The 26,504-nt window shown below is 38.4% G+C and overlaps 1 protein-coding gene across 1 annotated transcript; it reads left to right on the forward strand.

Moving 5' to 3' along the window:
• Window positions 1–1,568: 1,568 nt before the first annotated feature.
• On the forward strand, window positions 1,569–12,442 carry LOC105060572 (GLABRA2 expression modulator). The gene is given in 6 exon segments (XM_010944344.4): window positions 1,569–2,005; window positions 2,140–2,241; window positions 3,868–3,900; window positions 3,903–3,969; window positions 3,971–4,136; window positions 12,074–12,442. Coding segments are annotated over 6 exon segments (825 nt in total). The 5' UTR covers window positions 1,569–1,737; the 3' UTR covers window positions 12,263–12,442.
• Window positions 12,443–26,504: the final 14,062 nt, after the last annotated feature.

Here is a 26,504-nt window from a genome sequence, read left to right on the forward strand (position 1 = left end):
CATATCCTAATGCATCAATGTTAAAGTAGAAATCAAAAAGTCAAAGTAGCACATAACTCTTACTAGTGGAGTCCATCCATTTTGTGACTATATATATATATATATATATATATATATATATATATATATATGCTAAGGATCATCCACAAGGCCATCTACTATATCCCTATCTTCTTCCTTGTCAAGCTATCATTCTCTTTCCATCAATCTATGAGATCTTTCTCCTCGAATCCATTTCTCCTCCTTTGAATCTTTTTCCTCAGCTATCATTCTCTCTCCATCAATCTGTGAGATCTTTCTCCTCGAATCATTTTTCCTCCTTTGAATCTTTTTCCTCATAAAGACACCTATCCCAAGTATGCATCACGTCGCCATAAGTTGTATACGGATGAACATCATATCTTGAAACATGTATATTTCTTTTTTTGAAGGTATATATGGGATCGTTACTAGGTATATCTCAAAGAAACTTAAAATATGTATCAGAAGTTATCGTGTGTACTATCTAGACAAGTACCATATACTAGTGACTATGATTTTTTAGAAACCATATATCAATTTGCCCGAATGCATATAAATTAGTCTAGATATATGTTTTAGGTTGTTGTTGAATTTATATCAAAGAAGTTTAGAGGATACATCAAAAACCATTATATGTATATCACCTGAATATTTACGGTGTACTAGTGGATACAATATTTTAGAAACAGTGTATCAATTTATTTGGATATATATATATATATCGATTTGTTTAGAGATACTTATTGGATCGCTATAAGGTATATGTGAAAGAAACTTAAAGTATGTATCAGAAATCTGTTAGTATATATCATCTAGATATGTATTTATATTGATAAATATAATATTCTATATATTGTATATCAATTTATTTGAAGGTATGTATGGATATCGAATAATTAATTTATTAAATATATATCATTTGGTCATATATTATATATTGATGAATATAATTCATAGCCATGGAGAAAAAGTGACTTCATTTGGAGGAGAAGACACTTGAAAAAAGAAAGATCTGACAAACAAATAAGGAGGGAAGAATGGTTTGACAAGGAAGAAAAGAAGGATATAGACAACATTTCATGCTTTTTTTTTTGAAGGTTACAAGACAAAGAAACTCTATTAATAGGAGGAGTTTATCCCCCTTTGATCCTTCTATTTCACAGTAAGATGAATACAAAAAGAGATATGGTGAAAAAGAAAGTTTCTTATAATCCACCACATAACCTTTTTTTTTTTGGTAGAATCCACCACGTAACTTTTGAAAGTACTAAATTTGAATTAGCATGCACAGGTATGGTAATAAAAAAATTCCGATACAGGTTGTATCTTTCACACGAGAGAAGGATTTACCTTCCTTCACACAAATCCTTTGTTGGAGCTCATTGTACATATGTCAAATCACACCCTGCACGGTCAAAGTGACCGGTAGGCGATCCAACGATGGATTCGCGCGAAGGAAGGTGGGTCCTTCTTTGGCGCGAAAGATACAACCCCTCTCCAGACGCCGCGGTTTTGTGTATCGCGATCCTTCATCGGTAAACGTGGTCCAACGTAGGACCAGATCCAGGACCCTTTCCGGAGGAAACTACCTCCTGCGTGCCGTGTCGGAGCCTCAGAAACCTCCGCCCGAAGTAACTGGCACTGTCGTCGTCTTCGATTCCACCGAGAAGACGAAGCGATTTGACCCCCGATTTATAAATCCCTCCTCCCGCTTCCATGGATCCGCCCGTCGATCTTGCCGACAAGAAGAAATCTGACGCCGGGCAGCCGCCGGACATCGCCACCCCTCCGCCTCCTCCCCCATCTTCCAACCAACCCCAATCCCAGCCGTCTGATCCTTCAGTGACGGCCCAGAAATCCGTCAGCTGGAGCAGCGATCTGGCCAGCGACAGCCCTCCTTCCGCCGCCGCCGCCGCCACCAAGATGCCGCCGGAATCCAATCCCTACGTCACTCCATCCCCCGCCCCCTCCTCCTCCACGAAGAGTACCCCAGCTTTCTTTTTCTTTCTTTCTTTAATTTAACTTGAATGTTAGTTTTGCTCATTTTTTATTCTGATTGATTGGCAAAGGCTGATTGGACAGTGAATTCAAAGTTTTAATCTGAAATTTAATGCTTAGATACGATGGAGACGGTGCGCAATGCGCTAGGGAGATGGGGGAAGAAGATGGGAGAAGCAGCGAAGAGGGCTGAGGATCTGTCAAAGAATACTTGGCAGCATTGTGAGTATGGATTTAGATGAATTATTCAATTGAAGTTCTTCTTCCTTTTCTTCTTCTACTACTACTATTTCTGCTATTACTTCTTGTTTATTAAATGATCTGTAATTCTTAGATCTGTTCATCTTAAGATACATATGGATGGTGTTTTTAGCTATGTTGTTTGTGGTTTTGATTAGGTGTAGGAGGGAGATCACGTTATGCTTTATTTGTCTAGTATGGATAAGTTGGATGCTGGTAGGAGTCAGCATAGATAGTTTGTAAGTTTTAAAGCTGTAAAAGAATTACGATCAATAAACATTTTGTTTTGTTAAAAATCTTTAAATAATTTGATTAAGCTTGATGCAGGATTGTGTTCAAACCTAGAGTGTTGACCTAGTCATTTTTTTTTTTGTCCCACAAACGTTTTATGGCCCTTCATCAAGACCAACCTTTTGCCTTCTTCTCACCTTTTTCAAAGTTTAGAAGGGCCTTGGAGTGGTCCTCTGTGGTTGAAAATTCTTAACCTATGTAACTAATAGGTGTGCTTCCTTACTTACCATCCTTCTAGTTCAAGGTCTAACAGAAGGACCCTCTATTACTGAAATTTTTCTTGGCTTGGAAAGTGGAACCAATTCTGAGGGTTGACATTTGCTTCTCGGTGACAGAAATTGTCAACATGGCTCTTGGCTTGGTATCTATAACAATGTCCTAGTAATACAAGGTATGTTGTTTAAGGTGTGTCAAGGTGAGGTTTAGTCTTTACTCCACCGCCTCCCCCCCTTTTTTCGCTCTTTGGGTTGGTTATGATGGTTGGTTTAATAGTAAATTATCACTTAAGTTCTCTAATATGATCGACAGGAAGAAAAGTTGAGGGGATCCAAAGTTGAACTTCCTCTAATTTCACACGTATGATTTCTTGGAGTTGTGACAGATTATGAAACATATGACAAGGCTAGTTTTCTAGAGCTTGGATAGATGGTTGGTCTGAGGGAAGTGTAGATCATCATTGTTTTTTCTGTTCCCTTCCTTTTGATAGCTGAAAATGGGTGAGATGAGCAATTAAACTTCTCAACAATAACTGTTCAAACTAGATCATAGAAAAGGTTTATGATGAGGTGAATAAAGGAGGATCTATGGATGGATGGATGACGAGCTTGCCACAATCATAATAGGAGCAAGAATCACCTTCTTCATATGCTGCTTTAACTCAAAACAGTAATAACTATAGGGCATTTGTCCATAATTTATATTCTAAAAATAATAACTATGCGGCATTTTTCCCAATTGTAGAAAGTAACACAAGACTCTCTATTCATACTCTAAAGTCATTGAGAGATTTCATAATGATTGTGCAGAAATTTATGGAAAAAATTTGTGACGTGTTGTGATAAATTTTTTCTTCTGTACTTGGCTTAGAAGTAGACCACAAACTCAAACTTTAGGGCAAGAAAGTAAACAAACACCAACTCCAAAAATGCTAATATATGATAGAGCTCATGCATGTTATATGGTATATAATTTGAAAAGAGCCCGCGTTTGTTTGATTGATCATTCTAACTAGAAAAATCTGTATATGACAAATCAAGTTTATCTTTTTTTAATCTATTTATGTTTCTTATTCTATCTTTTATATTCTCCTTTACCCAGTGAAAACAGGACCTAGTTTTGCTGATGCTGCCATGGGAGGATTGCTCAAGGAACCAAAGTCATAGCAGAAGGTGGTTATGAAAAGATATTTCGTCAAACTTTTGACAGTTCCAGAAGAACAACTTAAGAAGTCTTATGCATGCTATCTTTCAACATCTGCTGGCCCAGTCATGGGAATTTTATATCTCTCTACTGCTAAGCTTGCATTTTGTAGTGACAATCCTCTTTCCTACAAGGTTGGAGACCAAACTGAATGGAGCTATTACAAGGTAACTCTGCCCATGCTTGTTCGATTCTCCCTTGATCATAATCCGAGAACATATTGAATGAAATAAAATTTGTTGCTTGACCTGCTCCCATTTTTTTGGTCCACCAATAAAAGTCCCAGCAAAATTGAAATTTACCATTTGCAGTACTTCATTTTGGATGTGACTGTCCAGAAAACAAATGGATTTAGATGAAATGAACATTATATTTTATCTTTTTCTGCTAGCAGCCTTTGTAGTTATTTTGAAATCTAACCCTTGATATATGTTAGATTACTTTTTTAGTAATATGTTTTTTAATTTTCATCCCTCAAGTACTAATTTTCTGTTTCAGTTCATTTTGATTTTGCACTGGCTGTAACCATTGAATTCTTAAGCTTTAAACCAGGGGAAATATGCCCTTGCCTATATTCAAAATTTTGATCAATAACTGGAGGAATAATGAAGCTGCCTTTTGCAGTAGATGTGGTTTTATGAGTCCTTACATCGAAGTATGCTGATACACACAGAAATGCATCTTTAAAATCCTTCTATTGGGATCTGTATGATATGATATGATGAGATACATCTCCACTTGCTGAATTTTCATAATCAACTAAAAAAGTTTTACATACCAAGTGATGGTCAAGCGACTCATGTTTTGTGTTAGTTGTTTGATGAGTTCAGAACAAAGTAAACATTTCTAATGGAAATTTGGAATGAATCTAAAACTAGCCAGAGTTTCCAGGCTCATCAGTTTTTTTGTTGGTTTGCTTGTATCAAACCATTATAATCTTATCTTTGGGTTATTTTTTTCCCTTTCATTGTAATGGATAGCTTACTTGTGGGTGACCAAAGTAGTTCAGAAGCATTTTTTGCAAGACTTAGTAGAGTGTTGTAAGTTCTAAGATACTTCGGAAGTAGAGAAATGTTAAATCTTAAAAAATTTCAAGAAGAAAATTTCAACTGTGGTCTTAGTGGCTAAATTTGTATGACTATTCCTAGCTTCACAAAATCCTCAAATTTAGGATATTATTTTGTCAAAGAAATAAAGATTGATTGATACATTTTATTTATTTTGCAGAGAAGCTGGAAATAGTGAATTCATTATGTTTCAACATGTGTAAAGTGAAATCTTGATATATTCAATTAAATCCATAAATTATTACAACAACTGGTTGCCCATTGTCCTAAAATAGGGTTTTTTGGATTCAAATATAGGACCTATATTTGGATAAAATCAAATTGAATCTGGTAATGGTTACATAATATTGGTAATGATTCTCTTTATTAAGGCATTGGGGATTTATATTCCATTAAAAATATCTTTTAATACTTGATATACTAGTAAATATGTTGGATTATATAGCTATATCTAGCCATTGTTTTAATATTTTCATGATTTATACTTGTAGTGATGCCTTAGTCAATAGACTGAGTATTTCAATAACTGATACACCATAGGCACCAGATAAATTCTTTTTTCTTTGTTGTAATTGTAATTTTCATTTTCTGGTTTTTTGTCATTCTTATATAAACTTGAAGAATACTTGATTAGTTCCATACTGAAAATTGGAAATACAACTGAATAGTTGAACTGCCAAAACTTCTGAAACATTTTGTTTGGCCTTGGACTAAAACAGAAACCAAGACCTTATTTGAATGTTGAAGCATTGGTTTGTGCAAGGCCTACTTGTTTTTTGGTTTCCTACTGTGATATTTGATGCATCCCTATAACTTAAGATAATTGTCTAGCTAAGGGGTTTGGTGCATATTCTTTGAAATTTAATTTGGAGACTTAATGATGCATGTAGTCAAAGCATACATTATCATAACCTATGTTATGTGGACCCTGTATTTAGTGTTTTTGAAATTGTCAGCACTTTTTGGACACTTGGGCATGATAGGATATGACACAACTGGACTTTCCACTTGGAAGTCCCTATTGGCATCCACAAAAGGTGCTGATACTTTGATTTTTTATTTTTCTGGAGTGTCATGTAGGTGTCTATTTTCAAAGGCTACAGACAGTTCTATTATGCCTTTTATAAAAAGAATATCATAATTATCTATTAATGTAAATATCATAAATTCTTAGAAATATTAAATAATCTTAGATATACTAAAGGCTAAAGGAATAACTTATACAACTTGAATGCGTATGGTTCAATTCTTTTATTTGTTTGACAACATATGTTTCTCTTTGCTTCCCTTTCTTACTTACTTGAATAAGCATGAAAACAGTGGCTTGTGCGAAAATAATATGTGTCATTTCCTTGTGGAGGCTGGTATTTCCCACACTTGAGGACACTTGGCACCCATGCCAAGCATCTAGGTAACATTGATCAAACAAAGTATTTGAGTCAGAGGATGTGCAGATTAGTGGAAGCATGGACCATACTATGCCATGTAGGAAAAGAAAAGCACTTTTGGCTTGGAATGATATTGATCTATGTCAACCAGCACTGGTTGATGTGGGCCAAAATGTGAGATAAGAGTGGATGCTTCCCATATCCATACCACCTCAATGCTTGGTAATAGCGTTTGTTGGCAAAGGCTCCCATTTGAAACCATGAACAGAAGCCTTATTTTTCCTATGAATGTATTTATGACTTTTTTTGCAACTCTTTTAATGAGAGTTGAAAATCTTGTGAATTTGAGTTTTTCAAAACTTGCACATGGAATTTTTTTCGATCTTCACCTCTTTAACATGCAATTCCACTCAAATTCAACTTTTCCTTTTACCACCTTAATTTGAATTATTTAAGATTATGTTATCTCAATCAGGTTTTATTGTATAATCATTTGTCAATGCAACATCTAACATCCTTTGGTATGTTTATTTCTAACTCTAATAAGCATAGAAGTTTCATCTTTAGTTACTTGAAGCAAGAGCAAATGCGAGAATGGCTACTATTGAGAGGAATGGAAGATAATGCCTATACATCCCCTACCCCTTTATGACACCTCTCTATGCCTCCACCCTACCCCCATTGAGAGATAGAGAGAGATTATGCCTATACATCCCCTACCCCCAGAGCAAATGCGAGAATATCTACTATAATGGAAGATGATGCCTATACATCCCCTACCCCTTTGTGACACCTCTCTATGCCTCCACCCTACCCTCATTGAGAGATAGAGAGAGATTATGCTTATGCCCTCTTTTCCTTAATCCACTTGTCCCTTATATTTTTTTCTGGTGTTAGTGCTTATGCTTCTAATCTCATGAGTTGGATGGTTATTAGCTATTGATAAATAAGGCGGCTAAACCAAGCTTGTGGTGGGGGAAGTAGTATGCAAGCAAGGATCATAGAACTTGTGGGTTGGGTTGGTAAAGTTGGCATCATACCATTTCGACCAAAAATTGATACCTAGGATAGGTGTAGGAAACCGATCATTTCTGGACCAAGATGTCCCATCTGTCCTAGTTGAAACCATTTGAGTTTGGCTGGTACTTAGGCGCGACCCAACTGAGTTGCTTGGTTTTCAATGAAAAGAGAGAGTTATGAGGGCCTAGATGTGGTGTGCTGGTCGGTACCGGTGCATACCAACTGTACCGTACCATACGATGGTGGTGCCAAACAATATGCAGTATAGGAGGCATACTAAGTGTTAGCATGCCAATTTGGCCGCCATACCGAGCATATTGACATAGTCATAGGTACTAGTATGGGGTTCAATACAAGACAGCGAACCTTAGTGAGGGCAAGTGCATTCTAGCATTTCTTATTCTTTTACTCATAGGTGTGTGGTCTACAAGCGAAAATAGAGAGCAAGAGAGCGAAAAGGAGAAATAGAGAGATGAAGGGAAAGGAGGAGTGTAAGAAGGGCAAAGTTAGGATCCTCCCCTATGAACCATCTTCCAATGTCGGAAATCTTGCTCATTCAGTAAGTCGCCACTCTTTTTTCTTTTTTCACCTCTAATTTAGCTGAAAAAATTAAAATCTATGTGTAGGGAAAGTCATGCCAAAATATATCACAAATGCAATACTTTCCTACAAGTTCTAGGACTTGGGATGAATTGATATGTCAAAAGTATATCAAGGATTGTAATATTGTTAGGATGCAATTCTATCCCAAGGGCTGGGATGCTACCATTGAGGTACTATATTGTTCCAATAAAATATTGGTGTAGGGCTTGGTACAGGTATTTTAGACCCTGTGTGCAAGTGGATATCAAATGCTTGAGATCAATGCTTGTGATAGACAGCTCCATCCCACAGGATTTAAAACCTTAGTTTGATCCTTATCTTCTTTTTTGTTAGATTTGATTTTTAGACTCGACTAGATCAGATAGTTCAACTAATAGATCAAAAGAATTGATTTCGGTATGCTTCAAACCTAATCATATGTAAGCCTCTTATTGACAAAATATAAGTGCCCTATGATTTGGCCTAGTTAACCACTAGAACATCCTTTAGGTTTTTAGATAAACAGCGACATGAAGTATTTTGTTACCATACTCAAATTCCATATAATAAATTTGGACAAATCTATACTACAAGTCCATATCAAACCAGATTGTCGAGATTGACTAATAGTTGACTTGTCTTAGATTGAAGTATACAAGGCAAGTTGCATGATTAGGAGAAGGTTTAACGGCATTGATAAGAGAGGGAAAGAGGGTGCAGGGCAGAGGTGATGGTAGCTTAAGAGGTGGGTATTTTGATAGTAGCAGAGGTGGAGGCTTGCCAAAGGACACATTAACTAGGAGAAAGATGGAGATGGCAATGTTGGAATCACAGAGAGAAGGTGGGTAGTAGTTAATTGGAAGCACAAGGGGTAGTGGAGAAAGTGAGGAGGCAGTGATGATGGCAAAAGAAGGGGGGGGATAGTAGTGATGGAGAAGGTTTGCTGGATAGCATATCCAGGATAGAGAGAGGGAGAGAGAGAAGGGTACGAGGTGTTTCATTGTGGAAGAGAGCAAGATTATAGATGGGAAAAGTCGGAGAGTCTATGTATTAGAGTCTATGTATTAATGTGGAACAATTTGATTGTTTGATCAAATGATCCACTCATCTAATGCTTTTAAATGAGAGTCATAAGTAAAAAGAGTCCCAGGATTTTCTTACTTCTCTATTGTAATCATACACCTATTCAGATTTTTTTAAAAAAATGGATAATTTATGTTGCAACCAGCTGTTAGCCGGTTCCACACTACTTTCAATCTATACCCTCCACCAAAGGACATGAAATTTCAGTTTTTTTTATGAAAAATAACAAAAGGTACGGTAGTAAAACTCTAATATGAAACTAATGCTATTTGTTTCTTCCTTTTCATGTTCCAAAGGAAGTTATTGTCAGATGTTGCTATGCCTCTTGCTTAGTCAGAGGCTCAGAGCACTTTCTTATCATACCTCTTGCTCGAAAACCTGCACCTTTTGCAAGTGCAATAGGATTTCCAATGCTTCCAAGTTGATGCTATTTAAGGCCAAAACATGAAAACAATGGATATGACCTATAGAACTTTCTGTCAAGTTTCAGCCAATGTTTCAAGACCCAATCAATTCAACTCCCTGGACCTATTACCTATGAGCATACACAGGCTTTGCGAAATCTCAAACCCAGATTTTTTTTTAAAAAACCTGGACGACTTTTTGATTTCGGCTTCTCCCTGCTCAGTTCAACCAAGTATCTGACATGTCCATGTGGCTCGGAGACACTCAAGGACAATAGAGGGGCCATGGGGGATGGGATAGGGTTTGGTATATTTGACCTGTTTGTGTGGCTAGGAGGTTCTCAAGGATGTTTAGAGGGGCCAAGGGAGATGGGGCAGGTGTTGACATTGAGGTCGTCATCAAAGTGGCATTGGGAGCAGAGGGTCTTGGAGGTGAGGGTGATGGTGCTAATGATGAGTTTGAGGAGCATGAAAAGGATGGCATGGGAGAACTCATTATAGACAAAGGACCACATCAACAGTGCCAGTTTTTCGTTGCTGCTTTATTTGTTCTTTACATCAATGGTGCAATTGGAGGGAAAGGAAGGATTTAGAGAAACGAAGAAGAGACGAAGAGTTTGGGTGTGAGGTTAATTATTGGAGGGGTCTAAGTAACTTTAACTAATGGCGATGGGGAAGGGGGGGGGGGTGGGTGCATATGTAGGAGCATGTGGTTCACATAGGGATGACTGCCAAAAAGGAATGGTATGGGTCGTGTACGACTACGAGAATGAGATCTTTGTTTAGTATGTCATGCACGCACAACACCCACCCCCACCTGCAACTGCACCTGCACATGCGCATATATATATATATATATATATATATTATATATATATATTGTAACTATTTTGGTGATAGCTTTTGTTTAGTGTTTGACACATGATTTACATACACCCAGCACTGCCCTCTGTGTGTAACTAAGGTAGCCACAGGAACTGGTATAAATATTACACATTCAATGGTATTATTATATATATTTCATATTTTCCATATTTTCCTAAATATTTTTAAATTTTTTAATATTTGTTTAATTTATTTATTCATGTCTGATGCCACAATCTAATGGGTCGACCTCAATCAACTTTTAGCCGGTGACTTGAACACTAAAATAGGATGATGTCTAGGCCAGGTTTCGAAACATTGGTTTCAGCTCGGTAATTTTTTTTCTGTTACTTGAAGGAAAAAGAATCTAAGTCAAAAGCTCTAATAATCATGATAGTGTGCCATCTTACTCGACTCAAATCTCTTGTGATGCCTAAGCTCCAGATTATATTGAAACTAGAAAGCGAAAGAGAACTTGAATTCACAGAGATCTATGTTGCTTGGACAGTACCTCTTCATTAAAAATTGGGGCAAGGTGCTAATTTTCACTGTCCTAGATTCTCTGCTCAAAATTAGGATTCAATGACATGTCTATTAATTTTGATATGTATTTGTTCACTCATATGTGAAAAAATTGAATGATGGTTTATGTTTTTATAACATTATAATGTTCAAGGCTAACTGCTTATATTTAACTGTGAAAGAAAAATCTTGTTAGTTATGCCGTTAACACATAAAAGATATAAATGCAGCCATCAAACTATAAATTCACAGACCTCATAAAAATCTCCTTCTTACCGTTGAGATCTGGCACGTAGGATTTTATGTTTCTCTTTTTTCTAATGTTTTAGCTTCCTTACAAAGATGAGAGGAAAAAAAAATCTTGCATGACTTAATACCTGTTGGATGAATAGGATCAATGGATGTTTGATATTAATATTGTAGCAAGATAAATTATCTATGTAACATAGCTAGATTTGATTAATGTTTGGGCTATAACATTGCTTTCTAAGTTTATTTTGACAGAACAGTGTAAGAACATATTCATGCATTTCCTTCTTCCCTCCAGTACTCTCTTCTCCTTTTTTACTTGGTTTATTCTTTAGCATTGTTCAGAGTTCTGCTATTAACACCAGATAAACCTTAATTGATGTTTATATAGCACTCATGGTGATTTCCATGGCTAACTATGTAGAGAACCTAGCTAGATTTCGGAGTAAGCAATAAAATGCATGGTTCTCGTTTGTTTGCTAAATTATAATAACAACTCATATCTCAATGCCTTTTTCTATCAATAAATAAGCTTGGGGATAGGGTTATTTGGGGGCTATCCCCTGTTGTGTAGCCTATTGCCTACAGGCCCTTTCTATGCCCCCCTTCCTCCCCCCCCCCCCCTGCACCCCCTGACCCCCAACCCCTCTACAACCAAAAAAAAAGATAAATAAAGTTGCCAAGGATTTTGTTCCCTACAATATAATGCAATTCCCCAAATATTACTATGTCTTTTTGATGAGCTATTTGATTCTGAATGTAAGTTCTCTTTTTGTTTGATTAGTTGATTTTTGCACCCAGTTCTTGATCTTTTACAAGTATGATGATTCTGCTATTCATATATCTTTTTCTTTGCTGTGGTGTGACGAAGGGAAAAATGCCTAGTTGTGTACTTTCTAATATCTTCTCATTGGAATATAAACAGGTGGTAATTCCTTTGCATCAACTAAGAGCGGCTAATCCTTCAGTGAGCAAAGTGAATTCCGCAGAAAAATACATTCAGGTCATCTCCATTGACAGTCATGAATTTTGGTTCATGGGTTTTGTAAACTACGATGGTGCTGCAAAGAGTTTGCAGGAAGCTTTGCAGGCTGTGCATAACTTGCAACCTTAAAGATGGGCCAGATGGCTGTAGGATTTGGATTTGCATGCCAGCTCTTCCCCAAGGAACCGATTGAGTGATAGATTCTGGGTTGTATTAACAAACAGAACATCTCTTCTGCTTATATGATGAACTTTTCTGTATCTTATACCCATTGAGGCAGTGATTTCAGGTATTCATTTTGAATCTTAATTAGGTGATGTTATTGTTTGATCACAGGTGAACAGGCAAACAGTTATTTGTCTTGGTTAAACAGCCACTTGTGGTTCTCTGAAGTACTTCCTAGAGGCAGCATGTTGAGGGCTTATCTAGTTCTAAGGGTTACTGTTACCATTGCAAAATGCTTAGGGATGACTTACAGTTTGAGTTGGATTAATGAAACCCACCCCCGATTTATCTTTTAGGCTATTCCTGAATGGCGGTAAATGGATGTTTCTTTCTTTTTTCCTTTTTCTGTTTTATTTTTGTGTGGTAATGGGGGTTGATGGTTCTTGCTAGTCGGTAACATATCAATTGCTGAGTTTGCTTTCCGCTGCAGCCTCCGTACCATGCCTGTATATCTGGATAAATAAAATTCATGAAAAAGGAATGTACTAACCTTTGTTGGCTATTGACATTTGTCAACTGTTTCAGACCTGCTGGTATGGGTCTCATCGTCCCAAAGAAGGATGGTTATGGGTTTTGCCCAGAGGTTTGCAGTGGTGGTTTATGTTTACCTTCTCAGTGCATTTCTACAAGCCACGGACTGAACTAATCACCAACAAGGAGTCACTCGTCATTGGTAAGTTTGTTATTCTCATGTAAAGGTTTTGCAGAGACTTTTGAGGTTGTTGGACTTCCTGAGGAGTTGGTTATTTTAGCAGGAGAAGCTATGCTACCCACAGTTTCAAAGCAGGTAATCAACCAGTAGACTGGTTGGAAAAGGGGCTGAAAGCATCACAACATCATTTGGGTGGTGTTTAGTTATGATTGGAATCAAAATCGGAACCAAAATTGAAATGGATTAGAATAGCAATCAGAATAGTCATATACCTCAAAATATTTGGTTGATGATCAGAATTGAAATTGGAATGGAGATTTGAATCGCTAAGAAAAGTTGTGATTAGATTTTAAAGAGACTAGCTTAGAACCTCATGCGATGTACGGTATGTAATTATTTTTTTTGAAATAATATTTTTATAAATTAAAAATCCAACATAATATATGAGACATCGTGGATGATATTAAATATTATAAATAGAAATATAAAGTCAGATTATTTAAATAACATGATAGTAAAAAATAACATAATCATTTTTGCCTTTTACTGATAGAGAAATATTTTTTGAATCAATATTTTTAGTATCAGTTGTTTCAAAATTTTCATCATTAAGCAAAGCACAACCACTTATTTATATCCCATGCACATCTCTTTTCTTCCTAATCGTATCAATACTAAGAATTTCATCATCATCTACTTAATTTATAAAAAAAAATAATTATCAATTATTAGAATAAAATATATAAATATAATATTTATATGTAAAAAATAAAAATATATCATCCATAATGGATTATCCTCAATTTATCTTATCTTCTACTTCGTTGCATGCATCATTCGAAATTATTTTAGAAAAATAATAGAACCATCATCTTTCTGCACAAAGAAAAATACATGGCTTGATATCATCAAATAATTTATTGGATGAATAAAATATAAAATATATATTATATACTTTATACATGCATAATTCTTTAGCTAATTTGTCAATTAATCGTTGAGCAACTTTATTGAAAGGAACAAATAATGCAAATCTAGTATAATCTCTACATGAAATTGTAATCGATATCTAAAGAACAGAAAGGAATAGAATCAAATTAAAATTTATTATAACTAACAAATGAAAAATTGTAATGGATATGAGTAAGAGATATGATATTAAAATATTTTATATATAAATTTTTATTTTTTTAATGATCTAAAGTATATATTTATCTTTTATCAGTAAATTCTAAGTATCAAATATGAAACAAATCTTGACATTAAAAATTTAAGTTCTATATTACATGAATCACATCAGAATCCAATATCAATATATCTTTTTTTTTTAGATAAATTTGACAAGCTTAATAGCACCATCCATATCTTGTTTCGATATCGTTAATTAAAGTTTCACAATTAAAGATAGTCTCTTATAAATGAAATAGTATAATATTTAATTATAATTATATATCTTCAAATATAAATATCAAATTTAAAAAATTTATGAGATATTGGAATAAAATTTTAGTATTGCATAGTTTCAATCACTTGTTCACGACAATCCTACTCAATAGATTTATCTCTTGAATTGTCATCCTTCTAATAGATAATAGATTAGCAAAAGAAGTTTGTGATTGGTTTTGGGATATAATCTCTTGAACATCATTTATACATGATATTTTTTACTGAAAAATTAGTAAATTTAGTTAGTAATTTATCCTATGTAAAGTAATTTAACAGTAAGATAATGAATAAACAAACGATACCTATGATTAAAACTTTCTACTTTAGGTATATCCAAGTTGATATAAATTTTTATTGCACAAGTAGAGGAAAGATAATGCTCACTTATAATATAAATATCCAATTAAGAATAAAAATTTTAATATCAAAAAGAAAATTAAAAATATTTTTTGAATACCTCGAAATGTTTTAACCATTGTTGATGTTATATAACCCCGTGCCATGCACGGGATGCAATTTTTTTTGAAAAAATCTTTTATTTTATTAATTTATTAATATCTATTTATATATATTTTAAAAATAATTAAAATAATAAAAAATATATTCTATATATTGTATAATTATAAGTTATTTATAAATTATTTTATTTTTTAAATTTAAGATTCTCCATGGGCCTCTTGCCATCTAGCTCCTTCTAAAACTCTCCCCTCTTTCCTATATTATCATTCATTCTTCTCACTTTGTTGCAAGGAGGAAATAATAATTGTTATTTTTATTATTATATATAACCACTAAAAAGTCAAATAGTAAATTATTTACATTCATATATCATAATAATCATAATTTAAATTATGTCTCAGATATCGTCTATAGGATATTACTGATTAGAAGGATGTTGGTAACCTGCTATTTAGCCAGGGTAGGAGATAGAGATGGAGTGGAGAGCGAGTTAGGGATGGGAAGCATGACGGAAAATGGGTGGATATATCGACGCATGGCGAGCTTCCACATGTGTCATGAGTTATATAAAGACTCGGAGTGGATGGATATCCTTGGGTCTTGCTGTCGTCGCTCCGCTGGATGGATAGTGATCGACGGTGCTATCCCAGCTTTTTCACACATTGAATCCCTTCTTTCACCTTCTCAATGCATAGAAGAAGACAATTTAAATTCTCGAGTTTATTTTTCTTGCACTCAGTCCATCTGGCAAATATTCAATTAGATCAATATCTATGATCACTCGAGAAGGTCACTATGCATTTGTAAGTTGTAACCTTGGAAAACTAAAGGATAATCATGCCATTCGCCACTTGCATAATATCAACTAAGCCCCTCTCACTATGGTTCTTATAGATGTTGATGTATCTATAGCTCGCTAACCCAGCACCTCCTCAAGGAAACAGCAAACATAGGAAATTAGATTCACTTGTCAAATGCACCAAATCTCATAATTTATACAACCATGATATGAGATATATCTGATCTTCTCAATGTTCATTGCCTCTCTATTGCTTAGCAAAATATCACACTCCTTTCATGCCTGAAAAAATTTATAGATCTGTCTGCCACCATAAAAAAAAGATGACTAAGAGGAGAAAAAAAACTCTAAGTTAAGAAAACTTGAAAAAGGGCTCACCACATTGGTTGTAAATAATGAATATCTTTCATGCCTACTTCAGCATAATGTTTCAGTAAAAATCTATGGAACTCAACCATCATCTCCTGCTTCACTAATCTCTAGATCTTTCATTAAAGAATACAAAATTATCATTATTGTATAATTAACATGTTATCTTATTTTTCTATCATCATCCTTGCGAAAGAAAGCATGTTACTTCCGTCTCTTCGTCCCCCCAAAATTCACATCCAAATCCTCCCAGAATAGCTGAGCTACCCTCTTCTTCGTCCACACCACCAACTCATCACAGAGGAGGCAACAACATCATCGGAGGAGAGGAGGGGTTGGGGGTCGGAAGGGAAGCAATCGCCACCACTGTCATCACAGAACTCCGGAGTCAGGTCTGCAATGGGACTCGAGATGCCCCCCTTACACGCAAAACCTTAGAAACCCCTTCGATCATTGAAGGTGCTTCCACGGCCCTTGCAAGGACTGTGTGTGAGGCGTCTCGACCGCCACCCGGACCATCTCCTTTGACCCCAACTTCCTGCTCTCCTCCCCTGCCACTGCCTCTGCCATCCCCTGCCTCTCGGACCCCTCCGCCTCCCCTCCTCCCTTGGCCTCTCCATGCGAGCTTCCGCGAGCTTCCACGAGTGCTGCGACATAGAAAGGGAGGTGACAACTTGGGTGTGACTCCTGCTCCCACCGCCGTCCTCCTCCTCCTGCTCTCTCCTGCCAACCACGGCAATAATCCATCCTGCTGATCCTTTATGTCAGGGTTCTGCATGGGGATCACGTCCACGTCCTCCATCGCCATCATAGATGCTGCGACGGCCCGATCCCTCTGCTATCGTCACTGTTGGGTGGATGTCTGGCCAAAACACCACCTTTCAAGGTCTTTCCAGTACCACGCGATGCAGCAGGAAGAAAGAAGAAACAAAACAAAAGGAAAAACAATCAAAATACGTGGATCAGCCACAAAAGGGCTCGCCTCCACGGGCATGCAAACTTCACTATAAAAAAAATTTTACAAGAGGAGACCTCACCCTCAACCCTTGTACACCCAATTCTCTCTCACATAAAGTTCCCCTCACAAAAGCTCTCTCTCTCTTGGAGACCCCCTGAACCCCTGAAGAGCCTGGCGACCGCTGTCCAGGAGCCTCCTGCTCCTTCTCTCACAGCGCCTCACGCCTCTCTCTCTCTTCTCGGTTCGTACGGCGGCGAGAAACCGAACCCCCCTTCTCTGTTTCACGATCAGGCCTTTTAGGCTTAAACGAGACTTAAAACATGATTAGAGAAGGATTAGGAGTCCTAAACAAAGCCAAAAACCCCCTGGACCGTCGGATCAAAACCGGGAGCCCCTGGGCCGTCAGATCGTGCTCCGATCCACGAAATAGTGCCGTGGACCGCGAGAAATGCGTGGGAAATGCCCACGCGGTCCACAGACCGCGCCGTGGACCACCCGGTCCACGGTGGACCGGGGCAAGGGGCCAGCAGGCCTGGGTCGCGCGTCCCGCGCGGGCCTGGGCCTGGGTCGCGCGTCCCGCGCGGGCCTGGGTCCCGCATCCCGCGCGGGCCTGGGTCCCCGTCCCGCGCGCCGCCGCCTGCGGCCGCGCCGCTGCCGCCCGCCGGCGGTCCTCCGCCGCCTCGATTCTCGTGCCGACTTCAAAAGCTTGTATCTCCTCCATCCGAGCTCCGATTCAGGTGATCTTGATCTCGTTGGACTCCGTTTTTCGCCGCGAAACTCGCTGTGGGCTCAATGTGGGCTGAATCTCGAGGCGTCAAATCCTAACAATCTCCACCTCGACTCGATATTCGGCCTCCTCCAAACTCCGAGAGCTTCTGGATCTCCTCGCCCCCATGCCCTGGGGCAATCGCCTGCTGATCATGGATGGACAAACATGGGAGTCGAGCCAGGCTGCTCGATCCCATCTCCGTCGTATGCTGTGCTCCTCCTGACCTGAGACCTGCTCGGGGCATCATCCTGCGGCAATAGGAATCTTACCTTGCGACGTCGCCTCTCGTCCTCCCGAGTCTCTTGTCTCGTGCCCGATCCGCCTCCTGGAGCTCCACCTCGCTCTGGGCTCCGTCTGGCTCCCGATGCTCCACCTCGCACTGGACTCCCTGCCAGGTAATAATGTCCTCTGCTCCCCTTCTTCCCCTCCAGCACAATCCTATCGCCGCGTAGCACCCTCAGGATTCCTCCACCAGCTACCGTCCTGTAGTCTCTCGAATCCAGTCTACTAAGTGAGATAAGATTCCGCCTGAAATCGGGTATGTATCGGACCTCCCCCAATCTCCTCACTGCACCGTCATGTGTCCTCCAGCTGACCGTCCCAATGCCTCTGATCGCACAGCTCGATCCATCCGGCAGATATACAGTGCTCTCACTGTTCTCCAGGGAATCAAACCGCTCCTCTCTGCAACACACATGATAGGGGCATGCAGAATCTAATATCCACTGCTGGGAAGAAATAGATACCTCGTCAGATATCTCCAGGATATCTCCATCTGAATCACTGCCGGTCGTCGCGACAGCAGCCACCGTCCGATTTTTCAGTTGAGGGCAATCTCTGGCTAGATGCCCCAACTCCTCACACCGGTAACACCTGGTTTTGCTCAAGTCCCTCCTGGACTTAGACCGCCCTCGATGCGATCTCCTGTCGCTCCGTCTACCGCCTCCTGCACCTCAAGAAGTCATCAAAGCTGAGCTATCGACATCTGAGCTCGAAGCTGGGTTCTCCCTCCTGAGAACCTCGTTCTGGAGTATCGCCGCGGTGACCTCGTCCATCTTGATAGTGCTCTTCCCCACTAGAAGAGCAGTCACCAAGGACTCGTACGAAGAGGGAAGCGACGCCAGCAAAACCAGCGCCTTGGTCTTCTCCTCAACATTCTCGCCAACGCTGAGAAGGTCGGTGAGGATCTTCTGGAAGTGGCTCAGATGCTCCTGCACGCTCTGTCCCTCAGTCATTCGCAGTTGGTAAAACTGCCTCCAGAGGAAAAGAGTGTTGGTGAGAGACTTCGCCATGTACAACTCCTCGAGCTTCGACCACAGCACCGTCGGGGAAGTCTCGCTCAGCACATAGATCACCACCTCATCCGCCAGGTACATGCGGATGGTACTCACCGCCTGCATCTGTAGCCGTTTCCAATCCCGCACCTCCATGATGGTCGGCTTCTCATCGTACAAGAGAGCTTCGATCAACCCCTGTTGGATGAGTACGTCCTTCACCCTTGCCTGCCACAAGGAGAAATTGCTCTTACCATCAAACTGGTTGATCTCCATCTTGATTGTTCCTGTTTTCTCCATCTTCAGTCTTGCTCATCACCACTGCAATCTGCGTCCTTGTACCGCCTTGCTCTGATACCAATTGTTGGGTGGATGTCTGGCCAAAACACCACCTCCCAAGATCTTTCCAGTACCACGCGATGCAGCAGGAAGAAAGAAGAAACAAAACATAAGGAAAAACAATCAAAATACGTGGATCAGCCACAAAAGGGCTCGCCTCCACGGGGCATGCAAACTTCACTATAAAAAGAAAATTTTACAAGAGGAGACCTCACCCTCAACCCTTGTACACCCAATTCTCTCTCACATAAAGTTCCCCTCACAAAAGCTCTCTCTCTCTTGGAGACCCCCTGAACCCCTGAAGAGCATGGTGACCGCTGTCCAGGAGCCTCCTGCTCCTTCTCTCACAGCGCCTCACGCCTCTCTCTCTCCTCTCGGTTCGTACGGCGGCGAGAAACCGAACCCCCCCTCTCTGTTTCACAATCAGGCCTTTTAAAGGCTTAAACGAGACTTAAAACATGATTAGAGAAGGATTAGGAGTCCTAAACAAAGCCAAAAAATCTCCTGGACCGTCGGATCAAGACCGGGAGCCCCCTGGGCCGTCAGATCGCGCTCCGATCCACAGAATAGTGTCGTGGATCGTGAGAAACGCGTGGGAAACGCCCATGCGGTCCACAGACCGCGCCGTGGACCACCCGGTCCACGGTGGACCGGGGCAAGGGGCCAGCAGGCCTGGGTCGCGCATCCCGCGCGGGCCTGGGCCTGGGTCGCGCGTCCCGCGCGGGCCTGGGTCCCGCATCCCGTGCTAGCACCCGCCGGCGGTCTTCCGCCGCCTCGATTCTCGTGCCGACTTCAAAAGCTCGTATCTCCTCCATCCGAGCTCCGATTCAGGTGATCTTGGTCTCGTTGGACTCCGTTTTTCGCCGCGAACCTCGCTGTGAGCTCAATGTGGGCTGAATCTCGAGGCATCAAATCCTAACAGTCACACTCCAAGCTTCTTTGTTCGGCCGCTCAAGGCAACATAACTCTTTTTTTTTTAGGCTACGCGAGTATCCTGCTGAGCGCTTGCTTCTTCCGCGAGAGCTGCGATCCACAGCATTTTACACGTGTCAAATGAGACTTTTTCATGAGAATTTTATTTTAATATATATATATATATATATATTAAATTAAATATTTCTATTCTACTTTAGAATTAAAATGGGACTCAGTGATTAAAACATTTCTATTCTACCCCAAAATTGGAACGAGATTCGGAGATTAAACTATTTTTATTCTATCTAAAATTGAAATAAATTTTCTCCAATCAAATGGTTAGAACGAAAGCCATCCATTTCTATTCTCATTCAAGGCCCTAAATCTCTCCGACCAAAACCCCCCCCTTGATGTAAAAAAAATCTTCCATCCGAACGAATTTTGATGCTGAATTTAGCCCGTTAGCAGTATTCACCTTTGTTTTTTCTGTTGTTGTTGTTTCTCTTTTCCGCAAAGAGCAGATTCACCGAGTACCCTGTATTGCATGATTAACGTTGGTAACCTTTTCCTTTTTTTTTTTTTTTTTTGGTTTTAGGTGAAAGTTTTTCAAACCTTTGCACTGAAACTTGCAAACAATTGAACGTATCGTTGCAAGAAGATTGGCCTGCTTATAAGCTTTCAATGATGCTATTAACAATAACAGTCTCGCCCATCAATTGGTGACCTTATAGTACTCGAACCCTATATCTGCAAGAATATTGGCCTATTTATAAGCTTCGAGTGGTACTACTAACAATTATGATTCATCCCAGTCAATTGGTGCCCTCATGGAATCAGGTTCTATCGAGGTGCTCTGATCAAAATATTGGGTTAACATTAAAGACGGTATCTAAGTTGAAAGTAGTTGATGTGTGGGCTTCCAAGCAACTCTACCTTGGACCTAATGACTTGCAACTGTAGAGACTTCTGCCATTATAGGCTCCATATATGACTATTTAACGCAAACTGTTCAATTAGGGCTTTCAAATGAACTGAGAAGCTGGAGCATCCTTCAAGCAAAGCTCAAATCAGTCTTGGTTTGAAGCTAAACAAACTAGGGTTGAATTGAACCATCAAAGCAGCCTGATTGAAAGTCGTGCTTGTTTTTCTGAATCCTGCGCATCTTGGTCTCGAACACCCGAACCAATTTGCAACTTGGATTGATCCATCTTCTTCAAACAATCCAGAGCTACTTGTTCTTTATCAATTACGCACAAGCCAACCTGGGGTTTAGGCTGTTCAGACTTCTGTATCAATTTGTACAAATTGATTTCAGCTTATTCTTATCAAGACTGAGTAAACTGAATATGAACTATAAGTCACACCTATTCAGGCCTGTTGCATAACCAGTTTGAATGATCCAAGTTCTAGTTTCAATCGAATACAACAACCGAACTAGAATGAGCCAGTTTATCGATTCAAATCTAAGCTGACCCCTGAAGAATTTGGCTTGTTACCTGGTGTGGTCGACTCGCTGTCGTCATGGGAATTTCCCTGGGACAAGGCCAACCTTCAAATGTTCTTTGTGCTATCATGCAGGCACAAGAAACAAAAGGAGGACTCTTTTAGCTTGTAGTGTGCCAGATGATAGCGTCATGAACCCATCTGGGTACTCCATGTAATAGTGGTTTGTTGAGAAAAATAAACCCCATAAATGGTCATGTTCAATGAGAAATATAATTAGACCATGACATGTTGGGCCGGGCTTGGGCTGAGCCGGGAAATTAGAGTCGCTTAATACTCTATATTATGGAATTAGTTGGCCCTCCTGAGGGCAATTGAAAGTTTTCTCTTTTGAGATCCCACCTAAAGACTAACCCCTTTTAATGGGGACCAGCTCGTATGTAGCAGAAAGAGCGCATTGTTTTCTGTAAAGCAAAGGAAGAGCAAAGGATGTAATGAAATACCTCAATGGATTGGGCCAAGTTTAAACATAAAAAATTTATTTTATATATAAAAGTATAAAAAAATAATATATATACATACATACATACAACATACACACACATACATACATATATATTTACACATGCACACACATAGAAAGAGAGGCTAGGCTAGAATAGATCAATCGGATTTGAACTCAAATTCAGTCAAATTAAAACTCTATAATAGAGATTTTACGTCAATGATTAAACTGTTGAATATGATCTACTATCTCAAAACTATTTGTACATAAAAATTATATGATTGGAAGCCTCTAACTTATGCGTCAAGTAGTCAAAAATCAGATAGCCTAAATAAAAATTGAATTAAATGTATTTTTGATCACTTAATGTATAGGCTAGGAGTCTTCAAATCATATATTTTTTGGTATGCAAGCAGTTTTGAGGTACTAGATCACATCCAGTGTTTAGATCATCGATGTAACTTCTATTATCCAGTTTTGATTTGATTATATCTGAGTCTAAATCTGATTGATCTTATCCAATCTGTCTTATATATATATATATATATATATATATATATATATATATATATATATATATATGGGTTGAGTTGGATCGGATTGGGTACATTTAATAGTTTTCTAAAAACTCAAACAAAATTAAACTCAATTTTTTTTGGTTCAAGTCTCTCTAAAATCAAACCAATTTTTTTTAAAAAAAATATATAAACTGAAATGAAGCGACTGATCCAAGTTGGGTTGAAGTACAACTAGTTTTTTTTTGCACACCTATCTAAGATAGAAAATATATGATATTAGTTATGAGATGGTTAAAAATACAGTTAATGAGCCAAGTTGGATTAAGTAACTAGAAGCTCGATTCATCCTGTAATGAACCAAGTTGGATTAAGTAACTAGAAGTTTGATTCATTCAAAATATTCAACTTCAAATTTGACTTAAGGTCGATTGAGCCTTGATATCTAACTTAACTCATTCAGGATTTACTCGATCCGACTAATTGAATATCAATCAAGTCAAACTCGAATTCAAGTTTTGATCATAATTAAAAATATAATTAAAACAAAAAATAAATAATATTAAATTATTAAATTAATAATATATTATAAATAAAAATATAATATTACTAAGAATATAAATACTAGACTAGCTCATGATCTTTCAGCTAAGTATTTTTCTATTTTAACTTGATAACAATTGAGTCAAGTTAAACTTTGAATTTCAATTGATCTGGGCAACTTACGAGTTGCTCAACTCATTTGCACCGGATTTGTTAAACCCACCAGCTTGATGTTTGCACCGAGTGACAAGATATTTTCCTACCAGCAACTTTGATGCTCGTATATTAAAAAAAAAAAAAAATCTGCTTCTTTCCTGTTTCGAGAAGAAAGGATACGTCAAGGACTCATCAAATTTATTAGAAAAAGAAAGAATGTACACGAAAAGAAATTTATTAGAAGAAAAACGAACAAATAACGAAGAGAATTACATCTCAGAGATCAATTTTTTGAGCTTCATCACCAATTAATTGCTCTCCCATGGTCACCCATCTGATCACTACCCAGCCAGGAAAGGTTGCGGTATAAGAAGACCCAAAAACGCAATCTTCATGCCGGCAAATCATCCAAAATAAAATCATATGCTTGGAAAGTTACATTCATAATTTGATAATTGCATGAACTGTTGCTGACCCAATGACGTAACATAGTTACAATGTTGGGTGCAAATGAATAGACGGTCTCGCACCTCTTCCTCAAGTGCCCATTTGCAAAAAGTTGGATGAATGTCTTGAAAATTTAACTGAAAATCAGATGATGACCTTCTGCTTTTAATGAGCTCTGAATATCTTGGAGAAGAAGGACGTTCCCTGCACCTCTGAGGAGATTTTCTGACCAACTGATGGTTATCTATTGTTCGGAGGTTTGGAAGGAAAGAAACAACAGGATTTTCTCATATAAGCCTTCAAATATTTTTTCTGTTTTACAAAAAATTATGTCAGACTACGAAAGAATCTATATACTAAGACTAATTTGGTAGAAAATGATTTTTTTAAATTTTTTTAAAAAATTGCTATCTTCTATTGTAATCCTGAAGCTGCAAGTATGAGCTGAAGAATGCCTATCAAAGTTATTACTGCAAATGACCGCTATTTCATCTATTTTTTTCAATTCTCTATGGTCAATCATTGCTCTTATCTTTTTACGGATCCTAGATTTTGCTTTTTTGTGCTTTATTTCACTCTATTTTTTCCTATACAAATAATTTTTAGCAATAAAAGACCGGTGACATACTCTCTGCTTCCCTTCTACTCAAAAATAGGATGTACATAAATTTAGATGCACTCATGCATTTACATAGCTCAAACAATGTTAGAAAGTAGATTTTAGCTCAAATTGACACAGAATATTGTAATTCTCTCGGTTGAGACATAACTTGTACTAAGCTGGCATTGAAAGTTAAATTTATATAGCTCAATCTAACCTATTAGCTGGTACAGAATCAGGAGAGACTATCTGCAAGGTGATTGGCCCCAGTCGAATTGAGAATCTATGTGCCGATGCTCTGTTAGGGACCATAAATAAATGGTCCTACCTTGTAGCTTAAAAAAGAAAATAATATATATATATATATATATAAAATATAATATAAGAGAGAGAGAGAGAGAGAGAGAGAGAGAGAGATTGTACTCCATTCATCACATTTAAAAGGGCATGTGTCACCAATCCGATCAAGTGGGACAAACTCCTCTTCCCTCGAGGTTGGAGGACCATGACCATGCTCACCCTTTGAAAAAGAAATGTTCATTTCTTTAGACCAGCCATTGGAACACATTGGCTCCATGACAGTAGACTGAGCCCTCATTGTTTTCATCAAGACCTACCTTTTTGACTCGGTAGCTCCCACCTGAGGCCACTGCAATATAGAATTCAAACACTGGAAAAGAGAAAGCCACCTTCTAACCTCCATGACATGGGAGACAAGGCTCCAAAACCCAAGAGTGGTCCAAAAGAGAACTTGGTTCAAGGGCTCCTCACACATATCTAGTCCAACATGCTCATCAGACAATGATAGAATTGGCCTAGGGATGGATGCCTTGGGCTAAGACCCTTCAGAAACCTTTCTTTTGGATATCTCACAAGCTTCAATATGACTGATATTGATAGCACCAACAAAGTGGCAAACGCAAATAGACTGCATCAGGTCAGATCCTGCTAGCCAATTATTCAGGCCGTAGCATCACCAGGCTGTTCTAGTGCGACATCATCATGTATCAAAGGTTTTTAGTCAAGTCTTTTCCAATCCCATATTGTTTAGGTCGACACAACTAGTGAAAGTTTGTCATCAGTTCCTGTTGTTGAATATGGATACAAATGTAGTGCAGCAAGAAGCGTTAGCTATCAATGTTGACCATCTTTTTATCAGTAGACGAGGGAAAACTATTTGAAACAGTTGAATTCATCATTGATTCAACATAGGCTGGATAAGAAAGCAAACTTTTGGTTGCATGAATATTGAAGATTATAGACAGTCAAATGGAGATGACCAATGTAATTCATAAGAGAGTGAAGAATATGTTTTAGGGAACATCGATCAGCCGATATTTACAGGAGTTTATTTAGTAATCTGAAGAACAAAGTTGTAAGAACCATATATGAACTGCTTCCCCTTCACCAGATACCCTTTGGTCTTCCAAGTCATACAGAGGTGGGACCCAAACTTGGTGTAGAAATCAAAAGCTTTACTATTTTGGTCAGCTGGCATCTTCAATCATTTCTGTTTGAAAACAAAATTCTAATACTGTTTGTGTTTACCTAAGCACAGAAATTAATGGAGAGTAGTAGAAGTGGTCAGGCCAGCCTGTGCTGATGTTTATCTACAACTGGAATTGTAAGATGGCATGTATGAGATCCCCTCAAACGTACTGACTCTTTCTTGCATGCCTTTTTCTCCCATGAAAGGTCGATGTCAAGTCTGACTAGGGGCCTATCAATCATTCACATTGTTGGAAGCTAAGCATAATAAAACATTGGTGCCCTTCCAAGAATCAAGATGTATCATGTGCTAATTTTGGAGCTTATCTAAGGAATCAAAATGATATATACTTGGTAAATTAAGAGAAGTATTTGGAATATGATGCAATTGTCTGCTGCTCATGAAGTGCCAATTGGCATACCTCTATTTGGAAACTACATGACAACGCATATTATTAGTCGTTGGAT

This window comes from Elaeis guineensis, chromosome 13 (genome assembly GCF_000442705.2).
Source record: "Elaeis guineensis isolate ETL-2024a chromosome 13, EG11, whole genome shotgun sequence".
NCBI classification, from domain to species: Eukaryota; Viridiplantae; Streptophyta; class Magnoliopsida; order Arecales; family Arecaceae; genus Elaeis; species Elaeis guineensis.